At 39.9% G+C, this 26,080-nt stretch overlaps 1 protein-coding gene across 2 annotated transcripts; it reads left to right on the forward strand.

Moving 5' to 3' along the window:
* The first annotated feature begins 1,414 nt into the window (after nt 1–1,414).
* Nucleotides 1,415–24,760, forward strand: pitpnb (phosphatidylinositol transfer protein, beta). 2 transcript variants are annotated; one of them, XM_006804692.3, is made up of 12 exons: nt 1,415–1,452; nt 6,930–6,960; nt 7,899–8,044; nt 12,278–12,369; nt 13,051–13,058; nt 13,748–13,822; nt 14,214–14,297; nt 19,250–19,327; nt 19,426–19,530; nt 20,108–20,230; nt 20,437–20,523; nt 22,105–24,760. In XM_006804692.3, exons 1-11 carry the CDS (start codon nt 1,433–1,435, stop codon nt 20,482–20,484), a joined length of 810 nt encoding a protein of 269 aa, XP_006804755.1. In that variant the 5' UTR covers nt 1,415–1,432; the 3' UTR covers nt 20,485–20,523; nt 22,105–24,760. The 2 variants fall into 2 exon arrangements, with proteins under 2 accessions (XP_006804755.1, XP_006804754.1); XM_006804691.3 differs by lacking the exon at nt 20,437–20,523.
* The last annotated feature ends 1,320 nt before the right edge of the window (nt 24,761–26,080 follow it).

Genomic DNA, 26,080 nt, shown 5'->3' on the forward strand with positions numbered 1-26,080 from the left:
CTGTCCCTCACTGACTCAAACATCTCCAAATTCTGACCAATGATTTTTACAGCCTTGCGGATGAGTTTGTTGATCCTGCTGGCATCTTTGGCACTCAGGTCCCCCCAGCAGATGACAGCAAAATAGATGGCACTCACTACCACTACGCACAAGTACCTGTATCTGTCCACTGTCCCCACTTACTCACCCATAAGGTTGAATGGCCTAGTCGCAGTTTATTTCCTCCAGAAGTCAACCACCATCTCTTTTGTCTTGTTGACATTCAGAAGGAGTCTGAATGTCCTGCCCACCCTTAATACACTCAACTAATGCAGTGTCTTCTGAGAGACAGATAGTTACCAATCGAGGAGAATGTAGAAGTGGCGACTCCCATCCTGAGCAGCTTTTCACAGAAGTGGCTTGATGGTATTAATGGTATAAGTCACTGGAAAAATCAAAGAATATGATTCTCACAGTTCAACCAGTACTATCCAGGTAAGCATGCTGCAGCAGGTAGATAACAGGATAATCCACCCCCACCTGAGAGCATGTTTCACCTGCAAGCTAAGCTGAGCAAGAATCAGTCTCTCCAACACCTTCATAACATGTGACGACAAGGCAACCTTTTCCTTGATCCCCTTTTCGATTAGTACCTACTGGGACCCAATCGGCATGGTTCGCTATGGTTTTCAGGTTTTTCCATTAGTTCATAGGTACCAGGTACTTTTTTAGTACCTGCTAGCCTGGCGTTCCAAGCGATCCGCCCTGTTCCAAACAACGCCCTGTTCCAAACAACGCCCTGTTCCAAACAACGCCCTGTTCCTCTAGTCTGACGATAAGCCATAGAGCAGGCAGCATGTATATTCTTGCGTCGATGTTCACCCAATCAATTACTTATTTTTAAAAACTAGCTATATCACACTGTTAGAAGTAAAAGTCTTGAATTTATAGAAAAGTATGAGTATTAAAATATAGGTATATATTAAAATATATTATGGAAATTCCAAGTGAAATCGGTCCAAGTGCTGTGCAAGCCAAGCCAGTTAGTATTTTTCTAGATCTGGACCAAAAGCTACCAAACCTAATTGTGATATAAACCTACCAAAATTAGGTTTTAAAGTTTAGATCATGGAAAACAAATTGTCCACTAAGTACCCCGAGAGCAAACAGTTGTTTGTTAATTACTATACTTGTTTCTGCTGTTAGTTTTTTATTCCAAAAACATGGCAAATAGTGAGTTGTATTTATGTATATTTTGCCATAATAAATATCACTGAACATATCATAGTATATGACAAATACATTAACACAGTGTTCAATGGAATACAGAGCTACAGTATTACATGAACAATGGTGTGGATGTTTCAGCCAATCAGATTTTTCCCGGAGGGCGGAACTGACTTGTTGATCGGGTGTCGATTACCACTGCGCAGCCGCAGCCCGTGTGACGAAGATGGTGCTCATCAAGGAATAGTGAGTGTGAAAATGTTTTTAAAAAATGTTTTTTTTTAGTGGGTTTAGTGGGGTATTCAAATCGGTCCCACATTTGATTATTGAGAAGTACGCATGTGTGTTTCATTTAGTGTTGTCGTTCGCTGTATTTTACGCTCCTGTAGTCTGTAAAAAGCCAGCTTCTGAGCAGGTTGGATCAGGACGTGGATAACGGGACCCACCGGTCTTTTTAAGGCGTTGCTAGTACAAGCTACAGTTAGCTTCTGAGTTGTAGATGCAGAGGGGATAATTAGCTTCTTAATGAAAACGAGTTACATAAAACGGCTGCACCGCTCACACATAAGCCTTTTGCACATTCAGCGAGTTAGTACTACTTTGACGGTTTGCTGTATTGCCAACGTGACTGCAGCTAGCCATGTAGCAGCGTGTTATATCTCTGAAATGCCGTTACGTTAAGCTTTGGTCCCGTGAGTGAGAGATTAAGGGTCCTTCTGTCGGATTTACCATTTATGCTAGCTGGCTAAATTAGCTGTAGCGGCTAGCATGACAATTCTCTGACAACCGAGTTTATTTAAAAGTCCTCAATCAGCTGCTAGTACAACTCATTGTTAAAGCAGAAGAGAGCTTATTGTTAGGAAATAGTTATGCAGGGTTTATTGTCTGTACTCCCCCGTACCATACGTCAGCTATAGCCTACAAGCTAGCATGGGGTTATGGAAGGACTAACTACTTTGCTGTTAGTTTGTTGCGCTAGTGGCATAAAGTTAACCCTCTAAAACTGGGCAACTAACACGAACATTATATTAATGATGCGTAATTGTTAAAACAATTACTCTTAATATTTCTGCCCATCAATCGGGTGGATTGAAACTATACAGTGGACGTTTTCATTCTTTCTTATTAAATCTAGCATTCACTGCGTGGCTAACCTGTGTAGCCTACATATAACGGGAGGCTACCTGTTGTTAGGGGATAGCACAGAATGGGTTCGATTCCATACAGTACTTCAGTATCAGAGCCAGGACTGGTAATATCTATAAAAATTGTTGGTTAAAAGCAACTAACGTAGTCTCACGGAGGGAGAAACAAATATACTGGTTACTGAAGTTAATCTTTCATTAATGGCTTATATCTCAATATATTTAAAAAAAAATCCCTAAACATAAGCTTGTGTTGTTACTGGTTAATCACGTATTATAAAATTCTGAACTGATTGTAGTATGTATCTTCTTTTCTTTTTGTTGCTGGATAATGCAATTTTAAATAATTTAAGATTTTTAGTTTAAAAAAAACAACAACCTTACAGCTTTAATGTCTTTCAGCCTTTCATGACACTGAACATTTAGCCCATGCAAACTTGGTGTGATGCAACAAATAACTGTAAGCCACTGCCACTGGTAAATGTGTGGTACTTTTGATGTTAGACTTGATAGAATTGAGTCACAGATGACTAATATTAATGCTGTAAGGCTGACCTTACATTTTGATATGTTACACTGGGCTGGTTTAGCCCACTGCCACGTGTGTGATTGTATACATTGAACATGAGCATTAATTATGATGTTTTAATGTCAGGCATAATTACTATCTTAGTACAACCGATTTTTGGTACTAAATAATACTATTTATAAAGCAGCTTTGGTGCTGTTATTTCAATTGACTTTGTGAAAAATGTGCAATGTTGGATTTAACGGCACATGTAGCAGTTCTTCCTTTGCTCAAGAATCTGGTTAGGCCCTCTATTCCTTAGCAGAGCAAGGACTACCTTCTGCAGCTACATTCCCAGACAGTTGCACTGGAGAAGCAGCTGAAATATATAGATGATTAGGAAATACAATTTGTTGAAATTTCAAAGCAATAGTTAGGAGATTGGCCATGTGCATATGAATACAGAGCTTTCAGACTGAGGGAAAAACTGGTAGAATGAATTTCCACTTAGGATGAAAAGATGCCTGTTGTATCACTGTAGGACCACTGTAGAAATTGATTTTTTTAGTCATATTATTACATTTAAGAATCCTGACATTTTAAGGGATTCTACATGAATATTTAACTGACTATTACTAATTCGTTCTATAACTAATCAATTCATTTACTCATTATTTTAGCTATAAATTTACACTGTTATTTGTTGTAGCAAGAGAAACAAATAAAGCTGCTTATAATTCAAACTTTAATAAAGGTTGTGTCTGAGCGTCAGAGTACTTGTACTGCATTTGTCTGTGATGTCTGAAATTCAAGCATGCCTTCACAAGCCAGTTTGGCCTTTGGCCTTTTTAACCCAAGAAGGTCATTTTCAGTGTAGACCACAGGTGTCGAACTCCAGGCCTCGAGGGCCGGTGTCCTGCAGGTTTTAGATGTGTCCTTGATCCAACACAGCTGATTTAAATCGCTAAATTACCTCCTCAACATGTTTTGAAGTTCTCCTGAGGCCTGGTAATGAACTAATCATTTGATTCAGGTGTGGTGACCCAGGGTGAGATCTAAAACCTGCAGGACACCGGCCCTTGAGGCCTGGAGTTCGACACCGCTGGTGTAGACCTTTTCGCTGCCATTATTTTTTACACATAGTGAGTATTAGCCAATGTAAATACAGTTTGGGGTTATGATTGTTCTTTGACACTAAATGCTGGAGATTTAAATATATGTTGTAATGTATTGATTATTGATGTACTGACAAAAACTAGGTGAAAATGAGCAAATAAGTCACCTTTATTGCACAACTTTTTGTACCTTTGAAAATTGCATGCATTATGCAAATAATGTAGGTATTCTGAAGTATAATATTGTGTAGCACACAGTAGTGTTTATATACAGTAGACATTGAGTTAACACACACTTGATTAATCAGTAGATGTTTAGGTAAAGGGTGGGGTGCTAAATCTGCCAGTCTAGGAGCATTTTTTATTAATGGGGACATCAAGATCTAAGCAAGAAAGAATTCGTTACTGTCTGTTTGGTGATTTCCTTCATTTTGTAATTAAGCTGCAATATGCATATAATAGTTCAGGTCTAGTAGCTCTTATTTTAATACGTTTAAGGTTAACACTAGAACTACTACTACTAAATTGTCTTGAAACAGTAGGTTTGTCAAATCTAGTTTTTAAAAGGTAACTATTTAAGTTTCAATTTTAGTGGGGATTACAGCTTAATAGATACACAATATCTGATGGTAATTTGGGGGGGTTTAATGATTTCTTACAACTCTTCTTTAGCTAAGATGAAATGATTGTACAGAATGTATCTTTTATTGGCTTTAAAAAACAGGAACTGGTTGCAGAAGTTTGAAATTATTTTGGATTTTTACTAATGCATTCAATATTTTATTAAATGTCCCTTAGCCAACTGCACCTTGAAAGATGTTTTTGGTAGGCGTTAACAAGCATCTAGCATGAAATTGGCTGAATATTTGATCACAAGTTTTGATTTATTGAACCACTTGGGAAAGTGGATACACATCTGAATAATTTATACTCATGTACAGTTGACCCAAACACAACAGGAAGGTTAAACTGATGTGCAGTTGTTTAGAAATGGCCCATTAGGATTCTGGAATGGACTGTCCAAGCTCCAACCTCATGCCTAACTTGTGAACTATGCCTAAAAGCTGGATGAAACAAACTAATTTAAACTAAACCATTTCTGAGAGTGGCCAGATATCCAGCCAGAAACTTGTTGATGGCTACCAAAACCATTTGGCCAAGGTCCAATTTGCTAAGGGACATTTAATCAAGTATTAGTGTGGGTGTATGTATGCACTTGAGCCTGTATGTATTCTTTGATCCTGGGTGGGTTAGAGAAAATGCAAAAATAAATTCAAACTTGTGGAACCAATTCTTGTTTCTTTTTTAGTACAAGTTTCTAGGCAACCTGGCATGCTGCCATTGTTGTTTGATATTTATTTCTATGGGGTTAAATGTCATTTTCATTGGTTCTAGGTCCCACATACCCCAAAATTAATCATATGACCCCCAGTCCCCCCAAAAAACAACAACAATAGAAAAAGTCATTAAATATGAGATGTTTTTTTAATGCCTACTACAACAGATTTCATCAAGTGACAGCCTGTAACTTGAAGCCAACTTGAGTCATTAGAAATAGTTTGTGTTTTATCCTGATCATTGTCTCTCTGTGCTGCACTTTTAACCCCCATCTATTGTCATCAACCTGCTGGGCAGGCGGTCAGTACAGACACCCAAGTTTATGAATGCAATAACTCGAGAACAAAGTGGCATAGGAGTTTTAAATTGATACCATAGGTGTATCTAGGGCTGTTCGATATAACGATATATATCGGATGACGATATAAAAACGTCTATCGTTTCATTTTACGCTATCGTTTGTTTCGTGGCGTCGCAAAATAAACTGTTTACGGCAATATTTCTTCATCGTTTTGATGGTCACTGTAGTGGCTATATTAATTTCTTAAAGTTCTCTCTTTCTCTTATATTTAATATTACCACACTACGGACGGACAAGTGCCTTTTTTTATGCGTTGTGGTTAGCAACAACGACGGTAACACCATTGCGTGTCCGCTTGTTTATGTTCCACATAAACCTTTCACAATAAAGCTCAAGATCCTGTTGAGACTTTTCAAAATAAACTGAATCACGTGAAAGAGCAGATTATTTACGGATGAGAAGTAAAAAAGAGCCGCCAGGTGCTAAAAAATAAACCTTAGACTCAAACGTTAGAACAGGCTTTTCCCCGCAGCACCCTGTGTAATAAATACTCACAAAGAAAACGGCGGCTGTTACAACTTATGTCTAAAAATGTGTAGTTTCATGCATCTGTTAAAACACTCGACTCCAGCTACATGACGCGCAGCTGGAAACACTTTCCGTAAGTCGAGCTGCCCGAGAGTCACAGAATTTACAGAAAATGTTAAATTTTTGTGATTGATATCGTTATCGGGACAATAGAATTCTTATATCGGGATATGAGATTTTGGTCATATCGCACAGCCCTAGGTGTATCTACTAAAAATATTGTACAAGTTAAAATCTCAGTGACCTCGACCTTAAGGTCACTGAGAGTTCTCTGTCACGTTTTCTGAAAATCTTGTATATGTGAACGTAGGATTTTGAAATTCGGACCATAGCTGCATCTGCTAGGTGTATCTGTTCCTCCTTCACACTGTTATCAAGTGCTTGCTCATAATTTTATCAGAAAACTATTGCTACTTAATAATTGGAGTTCAGCTACAGCCATATACTATACTCAGTTACTCACTGACATGTTAACATTCAGACTGGTAAACATTTATAGCAAAAAATGTTTTTAAAGAAGCAAAATTTTAGGAATGTTGAACCATTTCATAAAAGTTTCTAGGCAGTGGCATCTGTCTCCTTACAACCATCCAAAAGAGTGTTTAATCCTTAACATTTGATCAGCTTGGTTCTATTTTAAAAATGGAATTTTATTCATATTTTATTCATATCTTTTATGTCTTTAACCTATTTGTTTCTCTTCTTTTCCTGTCATATCCTCCTTGCAGCCGTGTAGTGTTGCCAGTCTCTGTGGAAGAGGTGAGTATTATTGCCTACATGTTCTCTTAAAATATATATGGGCATATTATTTAAATTCACTGTGTTATTGTTTGATAAAATAGAGGGAGTATTGTGTTTGTCCTACACAGAAAATGTTCATCCACGCTGGCTTTAGTCTGAACCTCATATTAAGACAAAAAGCCTTTGTTAGAGACTACTGATGTTATTGGGACAGGCTGTGTGTTGCAGAGAGCAGAGCTACACTGGGGTGTAGACTCAACCTTTTGAACTGCATTCTGGCTGTTGACTTAACAGCAATGATGCTTTTATGCTCTTTTTTTTGTGTGTGTAATCTCAAAACTAGACTTCTGTTTAGTCTTTAATAACCTTCACTTCTAATGGAGGTTATTACTGGGATTCTACAAGAAATAATTGTTTTGTTGTGTTATCTTTTTCTCAACACAGTGAAGGATTTTCTATATGAGTCTGTTTGGGTCTTTTTTATTAGTTTGTTACTGCTCGTGTTGTGAAGCACATTGTGTCAAATAACCATTAATATCAGGATGGTGGACTTCATTAGGCATGCAAGTTCAAATAAAGGGACAAAGTTTTTTTGTTTTTGTTTTTTAAATATAAAATGTAGAAATATAAAGATGTTATTGATGGGCTTGTAAAAATGTGTTTAAAACCTTTAAGTGTACAACTCAGTGACTGAAATGCTGTTTAAAATGTGGCTAGACTCTTGTAAACGAACGTGCAGCCCAACATTGCTTTTTTTAATGTACATTAATACAGACAATTACTTCCTATGTTGGTTCTAGTTGCTGTTAGTGATACTCAATCTTTGCACTTATGTGCCTTCACAGGCTTCAAGGGCCCGCAAAGCCTTTCGCAATCCTTCCAGTTAATCTAAGGATTTTTCACTGTAGTCAAAGCTGATTTCCACTCTGTCTTCTTTGTGTTCCCATTTCTTGCAGTATCAAGTAGGGCAACTGTACTCTGTGGCTGAGGCCAGCAAAAATGAGACAGGAGGAGGAGAAGGCATTGAAGTGCTGAAGAATGAACCCTATGAGAAGGATGGAGAGAAGGGACAGTACACACATAAAATATATCATCTAAAAAGGCAAGGCTTTGAAATTAATTTTCTTTCGTAGAGGAATGAAGGGGAAATTATAGGGTCCTCTATAAGAGACAATTAGTCTGACCTAATTACTTAAACACTCAATAAGGATGATTTGTTTGATTGACAGGCTCTGTATATGCAAAGTTCTTCTCTGTTCCTGGTTTCATCCAGTTTAACTGCTGCCTGCTTTACACTGTGTAGAGAGAGGTGCCAAACCAGTACCCCTGACCTAATTCTAATTTTAAAACCTAAAACCTACTCTTAACCCTCAAACAGGTGTTCCTCTCCTTCAGGGAACAGAAGTTATAGACATAACTATTCGTTCCCTTTTAGCTGATTCACTCGGTACAACACATAAGTATGGGACATATATACACGCCCCGCAGAGCAGCTACCGAATCGGACCACCACCACCACCACCTTAGTGAGTGGTAGACCCAGCAGAAAGGACGAGCCACCGAAGGGGCTGTAACGTCCAACCAATAAAACCACACAAAAGTGTGCGGTGATGCCCAACTAGCTGCCGCACAAATATCAGCTACAGGCACCCCTTTAAAAAGAGCCCATGAGGTCGCTATCCCCCTGGTGGAATGAGTTCTCAACTCATGGGGCAAAGCAAGACCTTTGGTGCTGAACGCCAGTAAGATAGCTTCTATCATCCAGTGGGACAGCCTCTGTTTAGACAGAGCTCTACCTCAAGTTGGATTAGCGAAGCAGACAAACAGCTGGTCACATAAACGCACATTCTGAGTGCGCTCAATGTAGGTGCGTAGCACATGCACTGGACAAATAGAATGCATCCTCCTCTGCTCCTCAGATGCCAAAGGAGGGGAGCAAAAGCTCAGCAACTCAAACTCCATTGAGCTATAAGATGCAGGCATGATCTTGGGAAAATAGGCAGCATTTGGACGCAATACGACCAGGTGGCCATCAGGAGAGAACTGTGTGCAGGAGGGATGCACAGACAGCGCATGAAGGTCACCCACTCGCTTTGCCGAATCCAAAGCGAGAAGTAATACAGTCTTATATGAAAGAAATTTCATATCCACAGACTCAATGGGTTCAAGTCGTCTAGGTAGGCTAAGATGCGGATGCCTGTCTCTTTGAGGGGCGCTAGCGCTGCCTCGGCACATTTCGCAAAGGTGCGAGGAGCGAGTGACAGCCCGAACGACAGCACCAGGTATTTGTAGGGCTAGGTCCTCGAATGCAAACCCCAGAAACTGCCTGTGTTTTGGGTGTATAGCCACATGAAAATAAGCATCTGTTAGATCGATTCTTGCAAACCAATTTCCTGGGCCAACTGCACTCAAGAGCTGTCTGAGTGTTAGCATCTTGAACTTGTACGTTCGTAGATACGTGTTCAAGACTTGCAGGTTGAGGATGGGCCAAAGCCCTCCCCCTTTTTTCAGAACAACAAAATAACGGCTGTACCAACCTTTGTCTGTCTCCAAAGTAGGGACCACTCGTCTTGCTCTTTTCTGCAATACAACTTTATTTCCTCTCTAAGTATCATGGCCGCTTCGGTGCCGACAGTCGTGTTTACGACTCTCCGGGAAAGAGGCGGCTTGACCCGGAACTACAACCGGTAACCCATGGCAACGGTTCGCAGCACTCATGGAGAGGGGCGCAAGCCCACCACTGAGGCAAGTGAGCAGCCAGCTGGCTGACCTGGCTCATTCTGCCTGCAGGCTGAGCATTTGTGATTGTTTGAGAATAAACAACACTCTTTATTGATTGTAATATGGGAACATGTACATTCATACATTTTGTTGGAGGCACCTTTCCTGGGGCACAACAATGAAAAACAGCTGGAACACTTGATGTGGTCACCTGAACATTTACAACTTGAGGCATTTTGTGTGCAGGGGGTTGTGCTTGGGAGACAGTGTTAGGAAAGTGCAGCGCCTTCTGGGGCTGACAACCTGAACAGAACTTAAGTGGTACCTCTTGGGTGGCAACAGAGGGGTAAGAGCAGCGTCTTCCTGCCGCTAGACCCCTCGAAACCACAGCTAGGAGGGCTGAGGCTTCTTCCTCCTGGGCGTCGGGTCCCGCCGGGGATCCGAGGGTGGGCCTTTGCTCCAGGCCAACTGGCGTGGAGCTTGGGCTGGAGGATGTGCCCCCGCTGGCGGCACACCCACTACAGCAGTGGGCGCCGGTCTCTGGCCAGTCGGCAGAGGAGCGGCAGGCCTGTGAGAGCTAGCTGCGGGCTTGGACTTCGCCTAACGTCTGGGGATGATGTTGCGCAGAGCTTCTGTCTGCTTCAGTCGAGTCTAGCCTGAATGGCTTCAAGTGAATGTCCAAATAACCTAGCCGCAGACACTGGTGCGTCCAGATATACAGCTCTGTCCCTATCCGGGACGTCAGAGAGGGTCAGCCACAGGTGCCTCTGCGCCACTACTGTCGATGCCATCCCTCTGCCCAGGGAGAGCACTGCACAGTGCGGAGGATGTAATCCATGGCAACTCTGACCTCGTTAAGAAGAGGTGCCAGCGGTGCTGTCATCAGGAACCAGGCACATCGCCTGGTACGTCTGGAGCATGGTGACAGCTCCATAGGGGGTGGGTTAGCTAAGCCAGTCTCCTTGGTGCCGTCGCCCTCCATGCACTGTCCATAGCCGAGCACAGTGGGACAAACCTCTGTCTACCTGTCATCACACGCAGGTAGACAGAGGTTTGTCCCATGATGCCGTTAGCTGGCAGACAAAGTCTGGGAACATGGGAAGGCGGGTTTTGGTCGTTGCGGGCTCTGGGGGGAGGAAAAAGCCTGCCAATTGAACGGCTTCTGAGCTGTCGGAGGAGAGGGCCAGTCCAATTGCCCTTTCTCAGAAGCACGGCGAAACAGGGGGAAAAAGAGAGGTGTCATCGTGCCCGAGCGGCGCAGCAGCGGCGGCACATTGGGACGACAGTGAACACTCCTGCTCATCCTCCGACAAACCATGGATGTCCAGGCCGATGTCCAGCACGTCATCGTCTTCCTGGGGAGCGCTGGTGGGCTTCAACCCAGGCTGAAGCCCATCAGCACTCCTGCATGGTTCCAGCTCGTCATCAGCTAACCCATCACCGTATTCCATGTGGTCAGCCCAGCTAATTGCGGGGACATCGACTGGATAATCCTCGTCTTCGGATTCGGATGAAGCCAGGGCTCCAGACTTGAAAAGGAAAAGGTCATGCTGTGCGACAGCCGTCCCTCCCAGCACTTTTTCCACAAACGTCACCTGTCTTTCCGGGGTCGAGCGTCAACAAAACCCACAGGCTTCGGGCTCCATCAACGGTCTCCTAGCGTTGACAATCGCCAGGCAGACAGGGCAGGCATCGTGCTGGTCGCTTTTGTGCAAAGAGAAACCACACCCCTGAGGACAGGGGCGAACAGAAGATTTCTGCTTTGCTCGCTTCGGTTTGGCGTCTATTCCAAACCGCAAAGCCAAACGCTGCACAGGAAAAACTCGAAATTAGCGCTCTGCGGACAGCCTACGCACCAACTGCGCACTGGCGGCTAACACCAACAGGGGCAGTTAAGCTAAGTTCAAGTTGGCAGACAACGGCGCTAACTAACAGCAGCTAGCTAACCCAACTCAGTAGAGGTGTTCTCAGCGAGGTGAAGTAAGAACGTAAGAACTGAGGGATGACTGTGATGACAGCGGCTATATGTGCAGGTGGGGCCGTGCGTGTGTCATCACACGTCATCTGCCTTAAAGGCGTGAATAAAGGCTTCTACAGCCAGGACACGTGAGGGTGTGATATCCAATACTTATGTGTTGTACCAAGTGAATCGACTGAAAGGGAACGTGAGAGCTGGTCAAAAAGTTACAATTTTATATCACTATAACAGTCTAAGACTAGATGTATATGTGTTAATTACTTTTGCGCTGCAAGTGATGCATTTAGGGGACTGGTTTTTTTTCCCTTAGTTTAAATGAAAAGTCTAGTCCCTCAACTAAAAATAGATAAAATGTGCATAAAGGTTCAGGCTTTATGTCAGGTGTTTAAACTTATTTTGTCCACTGTCTGTATATTGTATGGTCTTTGTGATTATGTGATTAAGGGAAATGGGTTTGGGTAAGAGCTCTAGACATGTACAGCATGAGAATTGATTAAATATTTCAGATAATAGCCATTTACAGAGTTATTATTAGTTTTAAAGAGCGCAGTCGGCTCCCTGTTACAATGTTTTATGGCCTTTGAAAGACACAAGTTGGAAAGTATAAGGATTGTCTAATTTTCTCTTTCATAACAGTAAAGTCCCGGGTTACGTGAAGATGATTGCACCAGAAGGAGCATTAGTTTTTCACGAAAAGGCTTGGAATGCCTACCCATACTGTCGCACTAGTAAGTACACGCAGAAGTCAGTTCATACCCGTGTGCTTTCGTTAGTGTGCTTGTGTTATTTGGATTGCATTAATGATAAAATTATGGCGAGTAATTTGTCTGTGAGGAAATATGCAATTGATTCACTAGTAGATGCTAGTGACCAGTTACCCACAGCCCTTCCTATCTCATGTTTCCCTACCAGCTGGCTTGCCAGCCAGGCTGCAATTGTGGCGGTCCTCTGTATGATTCAGATGTTTTCCCCAGTATTTCCACCATCCTGGACTGCAGCTGACAACAGTAGACCTTTTTGATTCAGAGATCCACTGCAAGTGGGAAAATCACTCTAACCAGAACTTGCAGCAGGTGGAAGGCTGATTCATGCGCTGCTATGACCAACTCATCGAGGCTGAGGAAGAAGGACTACCAGCTGCAGTCCGAGACAGGGAAATTTTAGAGATCCATAGAACAAGAGCCTCGTATTCCTCTATTATTTACTACAAAATACTTGGCAAATAAATTGTTTGCACAGAAGAAACTTAGACTTGTTATTATTTAATAGTTTTGATAGTGCACTTAGCCACTACAGAAATAGGCATTTTATAAATGCATTTGTTCAAATAATACTAAAAATGTACAGTTTTTTGTTAATTATTTGATACTGATGCTCTTTTTTTTCCTCTTTTCCTTTTTACTCTGCAGTTGTGACGGTGAGTTACTCATTACCTCTTTTTGGGGTTTTTTTTTTGTTGTTGTTAAAGGCCTAGTCCCGCCAGAAAATCCACCCATTAGCCATTCCATGTCCTCTAGGACAGGATGGGTTTAACACCAAGTTAGATGATCACAGCTCATTTTTATGCCAGGAAACTTCCACAAAGTTGAGTTTGATGTGACATCTTCCACTACCTGCTTCAAATCCTTTAACATAAAACATAATCTACAATTTTCATTGACATATTTGTTTATTTTTTATAAGGCCAGTTTGCATTTGCATAAAGTAAACAGATATTACTTTATGTATGCAACAGATGCTCATCAGCGTATGCCACAAATATTTGATCCACTCTCTGTTCCTTGATATTTGTTTCTCTGTCCTTTTGATGTTTGAAGTTCAGAGCCCAGTATTGCTTTACATTACTGGCAAGTTAACTAGTGTTACTAATATTAAAAATAGACCAGAGCTGAGTGGTATAGCATCCCCAGTGTTGCTTTAGTCTGATTGGTTAATTGGATTTAGCTGCAGGTTTTACGTCTCACAACCTTCCATTCATAGTGTTGTTGGTACCAGCCAAGATCAGCTGTAGCTGTCAGTGTAGGGGACCTGCCTGACTTCTGAGTGGCAGCTTGTCATTGCTTCACTTCAACATATAAAGAATGTTATTTGTCTCCTACTTTTCAGAATGAGTACATGAAGGATGACTTCATGATTAAGATCGAGACCTGGCACAAACCTGACATGGGAACAGTAGAAAATGTAAGTGAAAAGGAATGCTGGGGGTATCCCAGCAGTGCATTGAAACTCTGTCAAATGAGAGGGGGAAGGAAAATCTATATAATATTGAGAAATGCTGGATAGTGCGGGTTGAAGTAAATGTTTAGACACCTGAGAAATGTCCATGCTTTTTATGTCCCTATGTTGAGATACAGGCTCCTATTTAAAAGCCACAAAACACAGGCTGGGCAGCCTTATGTTGATAAATCTTTCTGTCATACACTTGCATGATAGAAGGGTCCAAGTTAGAGTTTAGACGGCAGTTCTGAATTTGCATGTGATTTGATTTAGACTCAACAAATTTGAATGAAAAACAAATGCTTTTTCTCACTGTTTTGCACTGAAATGTTTCCACTTTGTTTTCTTTATGCAGGTCCATGAACTGGATGAGCAGACGTGGAGGACTGTCGAAGTTGTACCCATAGATATTGCAAACAAAGAAGAAGTGGCCCCAGGGGTGAGTCTTGATTATGGATGATGTTTAATGAAGACCTCCTATAAGCCACACATTAAGAAGTTTAAAAAAAAAAAAGTTTAATAGACCTGAATACAGGACAATATTTTTGCTGGAACACATTTCTAAAAAAAAAAGTGAGGGCTTTATGGGTTTTTTTTGTTTTGTTTTGTTTTTTTAACTAGAAAATTATGTATTTACAGTTGCTTATGCAGGTAAAGCAGCTGTGCCTCAGGAGTTTGAGTGGGTCAGAAGGTTAGGGGCTTGATCCCTGGCTACTCTAGTCTGCATGTCAAAGTATCTTTGGGCAAGATGCTGAATTCAGAGTTTGCCTGTATGTATCCATTTTAGTGTGACTGTTTGTACATGTTAGAAGAGTGCTTGAGTAAAGAATAAAAATCACTTATATGGATGTGTGTGTGATTGGGTGAGTGAGACTTGTAAAAAGCTCTTTGAGTGTTCTTACAAATCTTTGAGTATAAAAGCAGTACCAGTCCATATCTAATTTACAAAGCTTTGAATTAATTTGTTTTCAGCCTTAAGGCTGTTTTTTTTTTCACATTATTGTCCATGTGCTCTCCACCTCCACAGAAAGTAGAACTGTGGGAATTTAACCTACACAGGGGCTATGAGATGCTTTCGTGTATGGACCTTTGAGAGAAGGCAACAGAGTGATAGACTCTGCATAGTTTGAATGCTGCTTGCTTTCAAAGGATATCTGAAAGGGACCCATCACAGAAGAGTAGGTCCATTAGGTGTCCATCAATACTCAGTTTCACTTCACTGCAAAAATAAATTCTTTAGCCTGTCTATGTCTACAACAAAATCAAATGTAAGGATCACCAAGAGCACAAACAGGACTATATTACCTGAGGGCTGTACTATGAAGATAGATTAGTTGGTTTGCCAGGTACCAAACTTTTTAGTGTCACAAAGGTGGTTCTCTTTTTACCTGGCTGGATCACCATGATAACATTAATTTGATTATCAAATGCTCTGTGTTGTGATGATCAGCTCACCAGATAAATGACTTTGTGCAGGATGTCCTTACTTACAGGTAGGGCAGGGCAATATGACCAAAAAAGTTTATGACGAGATATATATTTGAAAATTTGCGATAACGATATAACTTGACGATATAATTGATGCAAGACAAAATACTTTACAACTCCACAACTTTATTAGTGCAAAAAAAACCCCCATCAATTTATTTTCACTTAAACAAGAAGCTGTTTTTATATGCATTAAAGCTATATAAAAATTTAACAGTGGAAATGCAAATTCCTTGCTGACAGTTTAACCAAAAGGCATTTCCAGTGGAAATGGGCTGACATATCCTGAGCATAACCATGTATAATATCCACAAAAGTTAAAAAGAGGTGGTTTGGAACATGAAACTGCAGTAAAAAACAGTCAGATAAGTCCAACTTTACTCACACAATTTACTTATACACACACAATACGATAATATTATCTTGAAGTACAGTTCGTATCACTCCGCGAGGCTCCTCACTACGGTAGCCGTAATGCTCCGACAATCCATCAAGCAGTGCAGCTTCACAGCTTACCAAAGTCACACTAAAACATTTTTTTAACAGATTTTTGAGCACCGGACAAAAACCAAACCAGTTCCACACCACTGAAGTTGCACCATTTTTACAAACCAATTCTGTTTCATCTGTTTCATTCAACGATTTGCTTTTGCACTTCTCAGTCTCCGTCGCCATCATGCTTTTTCCACCATGTGTGTACGAAAACAAAGGCTCTGCGCATACGTGTTTTATCCATATTCTATCGCGATATTTCATTTTCTTATCATTGCCAAACATTATACCGGTATTACCGTGATCGATATAATATGGCCCAGCCCTACTTACAGGATTGTTGCATTTTGCCATTATATTTTCATAAACTTGAATAATAACAATAGTAATAACATTTGAGAAAGTGCTTTACAGTTTGAACACCTGGAGACAACCACTGTTGTGAATTGGCACTTTATAAATAACTTGAATTTAATTGAATAAAACCACACATTAAAGACAAGTTTATATGTCCAAAAGTGCAAAAACACAGTCAAGCATATGGTTTTATATTCATTCCCGCATACACACTAACCTCTGTCACTAGCACTGAAAACAACTGAAAGAATAAGTGCCAAAATATCTTGTTTTTGCTCTGTCATCTGTTATCTGATAACATGTCTGATTTGGAGTAAATTGTGCTCGCTTGATTCATTTTGTGCAGGAGAAGAGTCAAATTATGTTCAAAGCATCGTGAAAAGATACACAGGTTGTTTTCACACATTGCTGTTCTTTTTGTGCCTATCTGTTTTCTGCTGATAGTTTACTTGTATAAATTACATTTTGTTACACCAATAATAATTATTTATGACAGCTGTATGATAGCTAAATGAATACTATATTATCAACCACACTACAAACATAAAGCTCTACTGCTGTTTGACACTTTTACGTGTTACAGCATAGTGTGATGCGGTCTGAGCCTACACCAAGCCTACAATCAGAGTAAGCAGTGCTGGCGCAGCCATTTGTCAGACATGTAAAGGAGTGATTTAAAGAAAATACAGTGAGGAATTTGTTAATGTGCTACAGATTTTCACTTTGGAATTTAGTGAAGTGTTTAAAAATATGAATATTTTCTATTGTTTGTAAATATTACTATGGTTAGCTGGAATACTTAGCTATACTTTGAATACCAGTAACACCTGTTTTTAATTAAATAATGGTCCTTTATTTAACGAAGAAAAGAGCACAGTCTTATATACAACGGCGGAAAGGCAAAAGTCAAAGCCTCTCAGGAAACAGTTGGTGCTAAGAACAGCATAAAGTGGAGTTAATAGTCCCGCAAATGTGTTCCTCTGCATACACTTTTCAGTTGGACACAGGGGCTCCAAGATCCTGACTCTGCATCACTAGAAGCAGATGGCATATGCGACAGACAAATGTTGATTGGCTGACAAGTGGACTGCAATAGAGCAGGGAGTGATAGTTCTCTGGGAACAGCAGAACTGGAGGAAAAGAAACATAAAGCATGAAAAGCAAGGACAGAGGTTGCAGTAACACTTTTCATCATTTTTAACACACTGTTTCACTTCAGCTCTTTGTATGCTATAGCTTTGATCTCCTTTGCGGCTCGCTTATGGATCAACAACAACACGAGCCTCACAACACAACAAGAGTGGCCCACAAACTGGTTGTAGAAGATACTTTGTACGCTGCTTCCATCTGACAGCAGAGCTCACCACAGGCAGACGAGTAGTCCCTGGAGTAGAGCGACAGTGAACGTGCCCTTTCTACTCTACTACTACTCTACTACCTGCTTTACAGATCTGGACACATTTCAAGTATCGCATTGGTTAAATAGACCCCCTGGTGGTGGCAGTTTGAGTATAAATTTGCATAGGCTAATTACAAAAGATACCTTTTTTATGGATAATTTAATAAGCAGTTGATTGACAAATTTTATAATCACACATCCTTTTGAGTATCTGTCACCCTGCTTGCTCTCTGACCAAATGTCTTTTGTGTCAGCACTGTTTGCTGTGAATGTCACTGTATAAGGGAATAAGGGATGTCAGCAGCTAATTTTTACCAAATCTATTAAGGCAGTCATTTACTCTGTAGTGCAGCACAGAGCATTTTATTCAGAAAGATCTGTCAATGTAATGCTGGGCATATACTGTGCAATATTTTTTATTTTATTTAATTTTTATTTTTTGGCTCATTATGAGCCGATTTTTCGGTCGTGCGACCGTTTTGGGGATCGGCCCGAGTTTCTCCTTCATTGTGTGTCGTGCATCGTGTAGTATACGTGAGGTAACAGGAAGCGATTAACACCTCACGACCAGCTCCCGATCATCAATCGCTTGGTCGTAAGAAAATCAAACCTGTTTGAAATCTTGTTGGCTGTCGTGAGGGTGTCACCGCAGCCTCTCACACTGCGCACGCGCAAACACAGAAATGAAAGTGAAAAGACGGAGCAGCACGGCAGTGCAGCGTGTGATCTGGACACAAGCGATGGAGGCACAACTTGTAGAACTGAAAAAATCACACAGTGTATGTCCAGCTTAAAATGTTCCTTAAAATTTTAAAGGTGGTATTAAGGCATTGTCATTGAGGTGGGTCTCGATTGTCCCAGTGTTTCTTATACTGACTCCTGTAAAGTAATGACTTAAGTGGATCAGTGTGGAGGTCAAGGCTTAATCTAAATGTCCATCTGCTCCAGCTATTCGCCACACTTTCCCAACAAAGCTGATGGATTAAAACAGCACAGTAAACCTTGAGCTCAGGATTTAGGGCATGTAACAGAGATACGTTCTTGCTCTTCTTCAGTGTTACAGGCCATCCTGAACTCTGCTGAAAGGGTAGGCTGGATTCAGTGTGACTGAGACAGCAAGATTTAGGGCATGTAACAGAGAGAGAGAGAGAGATTGTTGCTCTTCGTCAGTGTTGATATATTGGCAGGGTGATATAGCGGCCTATATTGGCAGTTTAACTGATATATTTGTGTCTGGATTTATGACCAAGAAATGAAAATTAAAAATGTAAAAAAGAGACAGGAACAGCACCCTTTAATACTCAGTGTTGATATTCCATAGTTTATCCACTAGAGGGGACTCTGCATCTTCTTTGTTGACAACACATTTGGGACACCACAAACAGAACAACCAGCTAGCAACGTTTGGTAGAGGGTAAAGAAGTCATTTCAGGGATATCAGATTTTTAATCGCCAAATATCACATTGGTCCGAAAAATCGTTGGGCTCTAGTCTGTGTAGTATCTGCAGTCTTCAAAGAATTGTGCCGGGATCTTGAATTAGTGTTGACAATTACAAACTCACGAGGGAAGTTACTGACTTCTCTGTGCTCCTGCAGCAGACAAGTTGATGTTCTGCAACATTTAAAGATTTCTTTTTCTTTGACTGTCCTGCAGGACTATAAGCCAGAAGAAGACCCTGCGCTTTTTCACTCAGCCAAAACAGACAGAGGACCTTTAGGCCCTGAATGGAAGGTACCAGACATGGACACAGAATCTTGCTCATTTTTGTCCTTTGCTTTCTTAATCCTAATCCTGTCTTTATTTATGCTTTTCCTGTGTGCTCTTTGCAGAGTGAGCTGAAGGCAGATTGTCCTTACATGTGTGCATACAAACTGGTCACTGTCAAGTTCAAATGGTGGGGTCTGCAGACCAAAGTGGAAAACTTCATCCACAGGGTAACATATGCTCTCCTCTCTCATCAGATAAAGGAGAAGTCTTATATAGTCTTTAAGTTGTTTTTTTGTTTTTTTGTCCCGTTTGGATCTTTAGCCATCAGAATTGTTGTCTTAAGGCCAAGAAATCTTTCTTGGCCTTAAGACAACAAGCGGATTTATTTTACCAAGTGGATCATCATGGCCTTGCCATATTGGTCCATTTGATTGACCTTTATTATAATTATGAATTTATTTTATTTTACAAACGGGACAGACAGTCTTTAAGTATTTTAAGGTCACTGAGGTACACTACTTTCTTTTTTTTTTATTTAAAAAAAAAACATTTAACTTTTTTAGTGTTTTTATTGTCATGATAAGCTTTTCAATTTATGTCCTGTCTTTGCATGCTAGAGTTGAGTGTGGCTTGTGTTTTACACAAGTGTGATGAATGTGACATAAAGACATGAAGGAAACAAATCTTTCTTGCTGTTGGTCACTAAAGCACTTCTGTGTTTTGGAAAATCTGTCTTTATTTCAGCTGCTGTAAAACCTTTATGGTATTCTTTTTTTCATTTAAATTTCTGTCTGTTTTCCACAGCAAGAAAAGCGTATTTTCACCAACTTCCACCGCCAGTTGTTCTGTTGGATTGACAAATGGGTGGGTTTGACCATGGAGGACATCAGGCGGATGGAAGAGGAGACTCAAAAAGAGCTTGAGGAGGTAATCAACTCAAACAGAATCCAATCTGAAATAACTGTCCTTGTCTCTGGGTAGTTTAAAGTTGAAATTACATACAGTTGTCTTCATATTTAGAAATGTTTGGAAATCTGTGGTAATGGTTTGAAATAATTGACCGGGCTGTTGGAGAGGACACAACATGATTCATGTTCGCGATTTAACCCTTTTGCTCCTGAATTTCACATTAGATGCGTCAGAAAGGAGATGTTCGAGGCACCTGTGCCACAGATGAGTAGAACCCCGTTGCTGTAGGTCTGACACTAGAGGCAGGCTGAGTAAGTTTCATCATGAGTGATGGTTACACTGCATGGATCAGTCTCCACTCCATGGCTTCAGGCTGCTGTCGTCCTGCTGTTTTTAACCTATATCTGGAACCATCCAGTGTTCTCTTGTCTCTTACACTTTATATCCCAGTGTCATTTTTTTCATTCTGACCTTCCTCTCCTTTTATCCCTTTATCTCCTTTATTTCCTATTTTTATTTTTATTTCTTTAAATGTGTGGATTTCAGTGCTTTATTATTTTTTTGTATTCATGCCAATCAAAACTAGAATGAGCATTAAGGCTGTCGATGAGGATTCTTAATTATATTCAGCAGCACTACCAGGGGCAGTAGGTACCTCTGAGGGACATATCCACCTACCTGGTAAAGCCAGCTATACCAGGTACCATGGATATGTCCCTCGCAGAGACAGAGCATGTTGTAATTGTGGAATATAAGTAGGCTGCTGTCAGCTGAAAAAAGGCAAAACATATTAATAATGTTTGAGGGTTTTTCTTCTATTCAGTAATTTTATGTTTTATGACACTTAATAACAGCAGCCTAATTACATATTAGCTAGCTTAATGGTTGTAGTTTTTTCTTCAAAATAAAACTCTCAAATGCTTAGACCTAATGGGAGTCTATTTAGGTCTGAAATAATTTAACAGCAACCGCGTGGTAATGATGGCAGAGTTCACAAGCCAACTCCACAAAGACAGATTTACGGTCCTCTCTTAGGCAATTTTTCAGATTGAATTGAATTTAATCTTTTTTAATCAAATATTCATATTTTAAACACTTTAATCTAATTATTTGGCATATTCTGTAATGTGTTAGTGGGTGGGATGTATTTTTAAGACATATTTCTGTTGAAATTGACACACCTACTATACAAGTAGTTATGTCTCTTAATGTAATGCAATATAATTTGAACCTCTGTGGATGGGGATAACGAAAGGTAATAAGTGAAAGTTATAAGTAAAACAGGGTTTACAACAAATTCATGTAAGACAGAGATTCTTCTCAATATCTCACTCGTCTCTGCTCTCTCACCAGCCCAAGTGATATGACCAATACATTTTAAACATTGTATGTAAAAACCTTCAATGATAAGATAAGGAATAGGATTGTGATCATTTTCATTTTCCCCCTCCTGCCTGCTACTGTTTGTCATTTTCGCTCACATTTTAAGATTTTCTTTCAGCTCCCACACCTTCACGTCAGGCACTTTCATTTTTCCTCCTCATGTTTTGTGTTTGTGATGCTTATTGTTGTTTTTGTTTTCTTTGATTTTTGGAAGTCGGCTGCATGCACATTGCTCTTTACTAACAGACTTAAACATCAACAGTTTGGCAAAGAGAATTCTTTTGTGTTTGGCTTAGCCATATGTCAGTTTTCTGCCTCTCATTTAGGTCCAGTTTGTGTACATTGAACTAAAATATGTGAACTAAAGTGGGGCAAAATGTTCATTTTTAATGTTATCTGTGTTTAAAAAAAAAAAAAAAAGTTGTTTAAAAAAAACAGTTTAAGCATCACTTGACTTTTTCCACACATTTAACACACAAGCTGACTACTGCCTTTTCTTTTTCATTCAGCTGCGTAAAACAGGTCAGATTCGAGGCACCAGTGCTGCTCATGAGCAATGAGGCAAATCAACCAAACCCTGTCACGATGATGTCATCAGAGACATGTCCACCACGCTGAGGAAATGGCCCTGATTGTCGCCTCTTCGCTTCCTGTCTCACATGATTCATTGGGGGGTTTGAAATGATTGGTTAACAGTACTGTACAGATCCTACCCCCAGTCACAAGCCTCCTGTTCACTCAGAGAAGAAAAAACAAAACAAAACAAAAAAAATCAAAAAAGAACAAAAAAAAAAAAAGGTTTTGCATTCATATAAAAAGAAAAAAAAAAACTTTGCACAGATCGTAAATTGCCTGATATGTAATTGTTAGTTGATTATTCCAATGGGCTTTGTTTTTATCCAGGTGTGTAAATGGTGACTCACAAAGTCAAGCCTTTTAAATTCATTAGAATGTTTTTAGCTACACGTTCCCACACAAATTTCTATGAGATGATTGAAGCAGGTATCAGACAATTGAATTCCCGACGTTCTCCTTGTATTATAACTGTCTGTCTCTACTTTAAACCTCGTCTCTCCCCTCAGTATTGTCAATATACTTGTCCTGGTAAAAGGTTTTTCTCGATTCTCTGCCCTTGTTCCACTGGCCCACTATGTCTGGCTTTTTTTCTTTATTTTGAATTCTCAGGCAGATCCATGCCTATTTTTTATGGTTTAAAAGCAAAGATAATGCTCATGCATGATGGGTAATTTATTTTTGCTCACCCCTTTCTTCGACACAAGTGCATGTGGACAACAGCAACTCCTCACTTTTAAACTGTCGCTGCATGTCTACAGCCACTGTGCGTGTTGTGTGTGTTGTTTAGAGGGCAAGTCAGTACCCTCCACGAGAGTATGTACTTTACACCTCTGTGTTGGCGTGCGCATCTGTGTGCTTGTTTGTGTTTTTAACTGCCTTCACTCTTAAAACTGTCAGTCTGGGGACTGAGATGGTTAACATTCAGCATAAGATCAAGGCTTCTGAGTGCTCTCACACCACCAGCAGCCTCTTGAACTTTGCCTCATGCTGTCGCTGCATGGCCTTTCTCCTTGGCTAGGGCTTTAACTGGAGGACTGTCAAACCTCCCCAAAAGCTTCTTTTTTTAAAATTTTCTGTTTTAGATTTAAATAAGGATGAGAGTCTGCACTGCTGCGTGCATGAATCAAGTTAGTTTTCTTTTTCTTTTTTTTTTTTCTTTTTTTTTTTAAATATCTTTCTCAAACTACTGTTTCCACTCTACTGACAGAACAAATGGGTCCAGGCAGATCTGCCATGTTTGTTACAGATGTGGATTAGCTTAGTTTTTTTGTTTGTCCACCCACACACACAATTACTTTTTTTTTTTTAAAGCTTTTCACCTAAGTTAACTAACTACAAGAAAGTAGTATAGTATGAGGTCGCACTGCAAATTTGACTCTTGCAGTGAGCTAGTCAGAGCCTCATCTAGAAAATGGGTTGGTCACTTTCCTCTGTCACAAACCTTTTTTTCTGGCTGCATGGACTTGAGGTTAGAGCAGTGTATCACAGCACGAGCTGAGTTTTTTTATATATATATTGAAGTTAACACAGATCAGGTCAGGCTCAATGTAAAATATTTAGGATGTTTTTTATGATAATGACTAGTTTGGTTAAGGCTTTTGATCAGTTGTGTGTGTGTGTGTGTGTGTGTGTGTGTGTGTGTGTGTCTCAGAATTTGTAGGTTTTGATAGAACCTATCTCTGTGGGTTTCTGTTTAACAGGTAAAAGAGAGCCTTTAAGTGTACTTTATAAAAGGCCCGATTTTACAGATAAAGCGCTCATCAGCATTGTCAGGTTTATCATTTAATACTGTACTGCTACAAGTAACTCTAAGGAAGTTGGAATGTCAGTGGAGCACATAACAGCTTTGTGGATAGCATGCTGCTAAAGCACAGCAAACTGTTCACGTGTTGAACTGTACCTCATCCATGCTTATGAATGTACAGCTACACAGATAAAGGGATAGATTTTACAGGATGTTAATAACTCCAGGAGCACTGACATGTTTCACACCTGTACAAGCATGACATGGACCTGTTATATCACCAGTACGAGGGTAGGCTTAACAAAACAGCTAATTTGCATGCTCTTTTTTTTTTTCTTTAGATTTTTTCTCTCGGTTTGATTTCTTGATGCTTTTAAGAGACTCTTGAATTGCATCACACAAGAAGGAAGTGGCCTCTCCCAAAATCCAGCTACATTCAGCTTGACCTCTGAATTATATGACGAGGAGTGAAAAGCCTGAGTTTGATGACGGGAGTCGCCTTTTGTAGCATTACCAGTGATGCCAGGTATGACTGTGAGGGGAGGGATAGAAGCTTAGGGAACAGACGGAGTCAAAAATACTGTTTTCTTTATTGTAATCATGAAAAAGCATCTGCAAAATCTACTGGTTTTTTTTTCTCTATGTTTTCTTTTTGTTTGTTTTTGAAAGACAAAGATTCACAGTGTATTCAGTCTTTTCTTTTCTGATAAGGCAAAATTCAGGGGAATTAGTAGTGAATGTAATAAAAATTAGTTCTTTTTTCCCGCAGCGTCCAAGCTGTGACAGAAGGTCTAGACAATGGAACATAACAAAATATCTAATAAATTTCAAAAAAAATAAGCAAATCAGTCCTGTTTATGAATCATTTGTGTGTTTATTTGTGGGGATGATATTCCCTTTTATTATGCTTTTTTAAGCTTGCCATACAATAGATTTTGCATATCTAATCAATTCAGTTGGCCAATCAAGATCATAGACTTTAAGATAAGATGGAAATTGTTGAGCTGAAAAGGGTAAGCCAGTCCAGAACATAAACACCTGAAATGGCCTACAGGGAGTAACTGATTAAAAAACAGTCCAGTAGAATAAAATCTATCAGAAAACAGCCTTTCTGGTGCTGGATTGTATCACCTCCTTAAAAACTTTTCTGATCAATTTATGATCTCAGTTGCTGGTTTAAAGTTTTACTGTTTATTTTGTAAATTCTGGTTCCCATTAGAGTCAAAAAGGATGATAAAGCAAGGTTGAGGGCAGGGCTAACTTGTCATTTACAAGTTTCTACCATATGGAATCCACCTCCAGCCATTAACAATAAGGTGATGTCACAGTTGCTATGGTGTATGATCAAGACATCTTATAAATACTTAAATAAGATGTATTGCCACGATTTAGTGCAAAGAATTCAGGGTTGTTTTTTTTTCATTTTGTTAGACTAAACTGGCAAGTTCACCAATTTAGAATTGTACAAAATGAAAAAGGCGTCTGAATCCTTTCTCCATTCAATGATGAATGCTTATATTAAACATGATCATAGTCTTAAATAATAGTTAGTGTTTGCTGCTGTGGGCCAAAAGCCAACATAAACTTTGACGTTAATATATATATATGCTTCATGCATATATCATTTGGCAGAGTTATAACACAAAATGTGGATTGTAAATATAGATAATGGATAGTAAATGGGAGTTCCTGACATAACTGCCATTTACTAGTAGTCACTAGTGATTTGTGCAATTCGTGCATGGAGGGTTTCACCCCAAATCCAGCACCCTGAGACTAGGCTAAGCGGAAGGAAGGAGGCCAAGGACCAGTGAGTGTCATAGCCTCTTTCTGATTTCTGAGACGACAACCTCAGCATTCTGTCTGTATCATCTCATAGATGTTTAATGTAAATGCACAGATGACCAACCTTATGTTAAAAGCTTTTTTTTAATTATTATTATTTAATGGAAGTCTCCTTTTATTTGCTGCAAGTAGCCATTCAAAGCCTTGCTTTAAAATTGCCTCTTTATTTAGCACATGTGGTGAGGAGCCTAGAGTTTCCATTGCGTTAAGTATAAATCTGTTACAAATCTGTTATTACAAGAGACTCACAGGCCTGTGACAGGTTTGAATGAACTTAAAACACCCGAGTTTCCTAATGTGTTTTCAGCCTGTTATAATTC

Source organism: Neolamprologus brichardi, chromosome 7, assembly GCF_056152115.1.
Source record: "Neolamprologus brichardi isolate AB-2024 chromosome 7, ASM5615211v1, whole genome shotgun sequence".
Lineage (NCBI taxonomy): Eukaryota > Metazoa > Chordata > Actinopteri > Cichliformes > Cichlidae > Neolamprologus > Neolamprologus brichardi.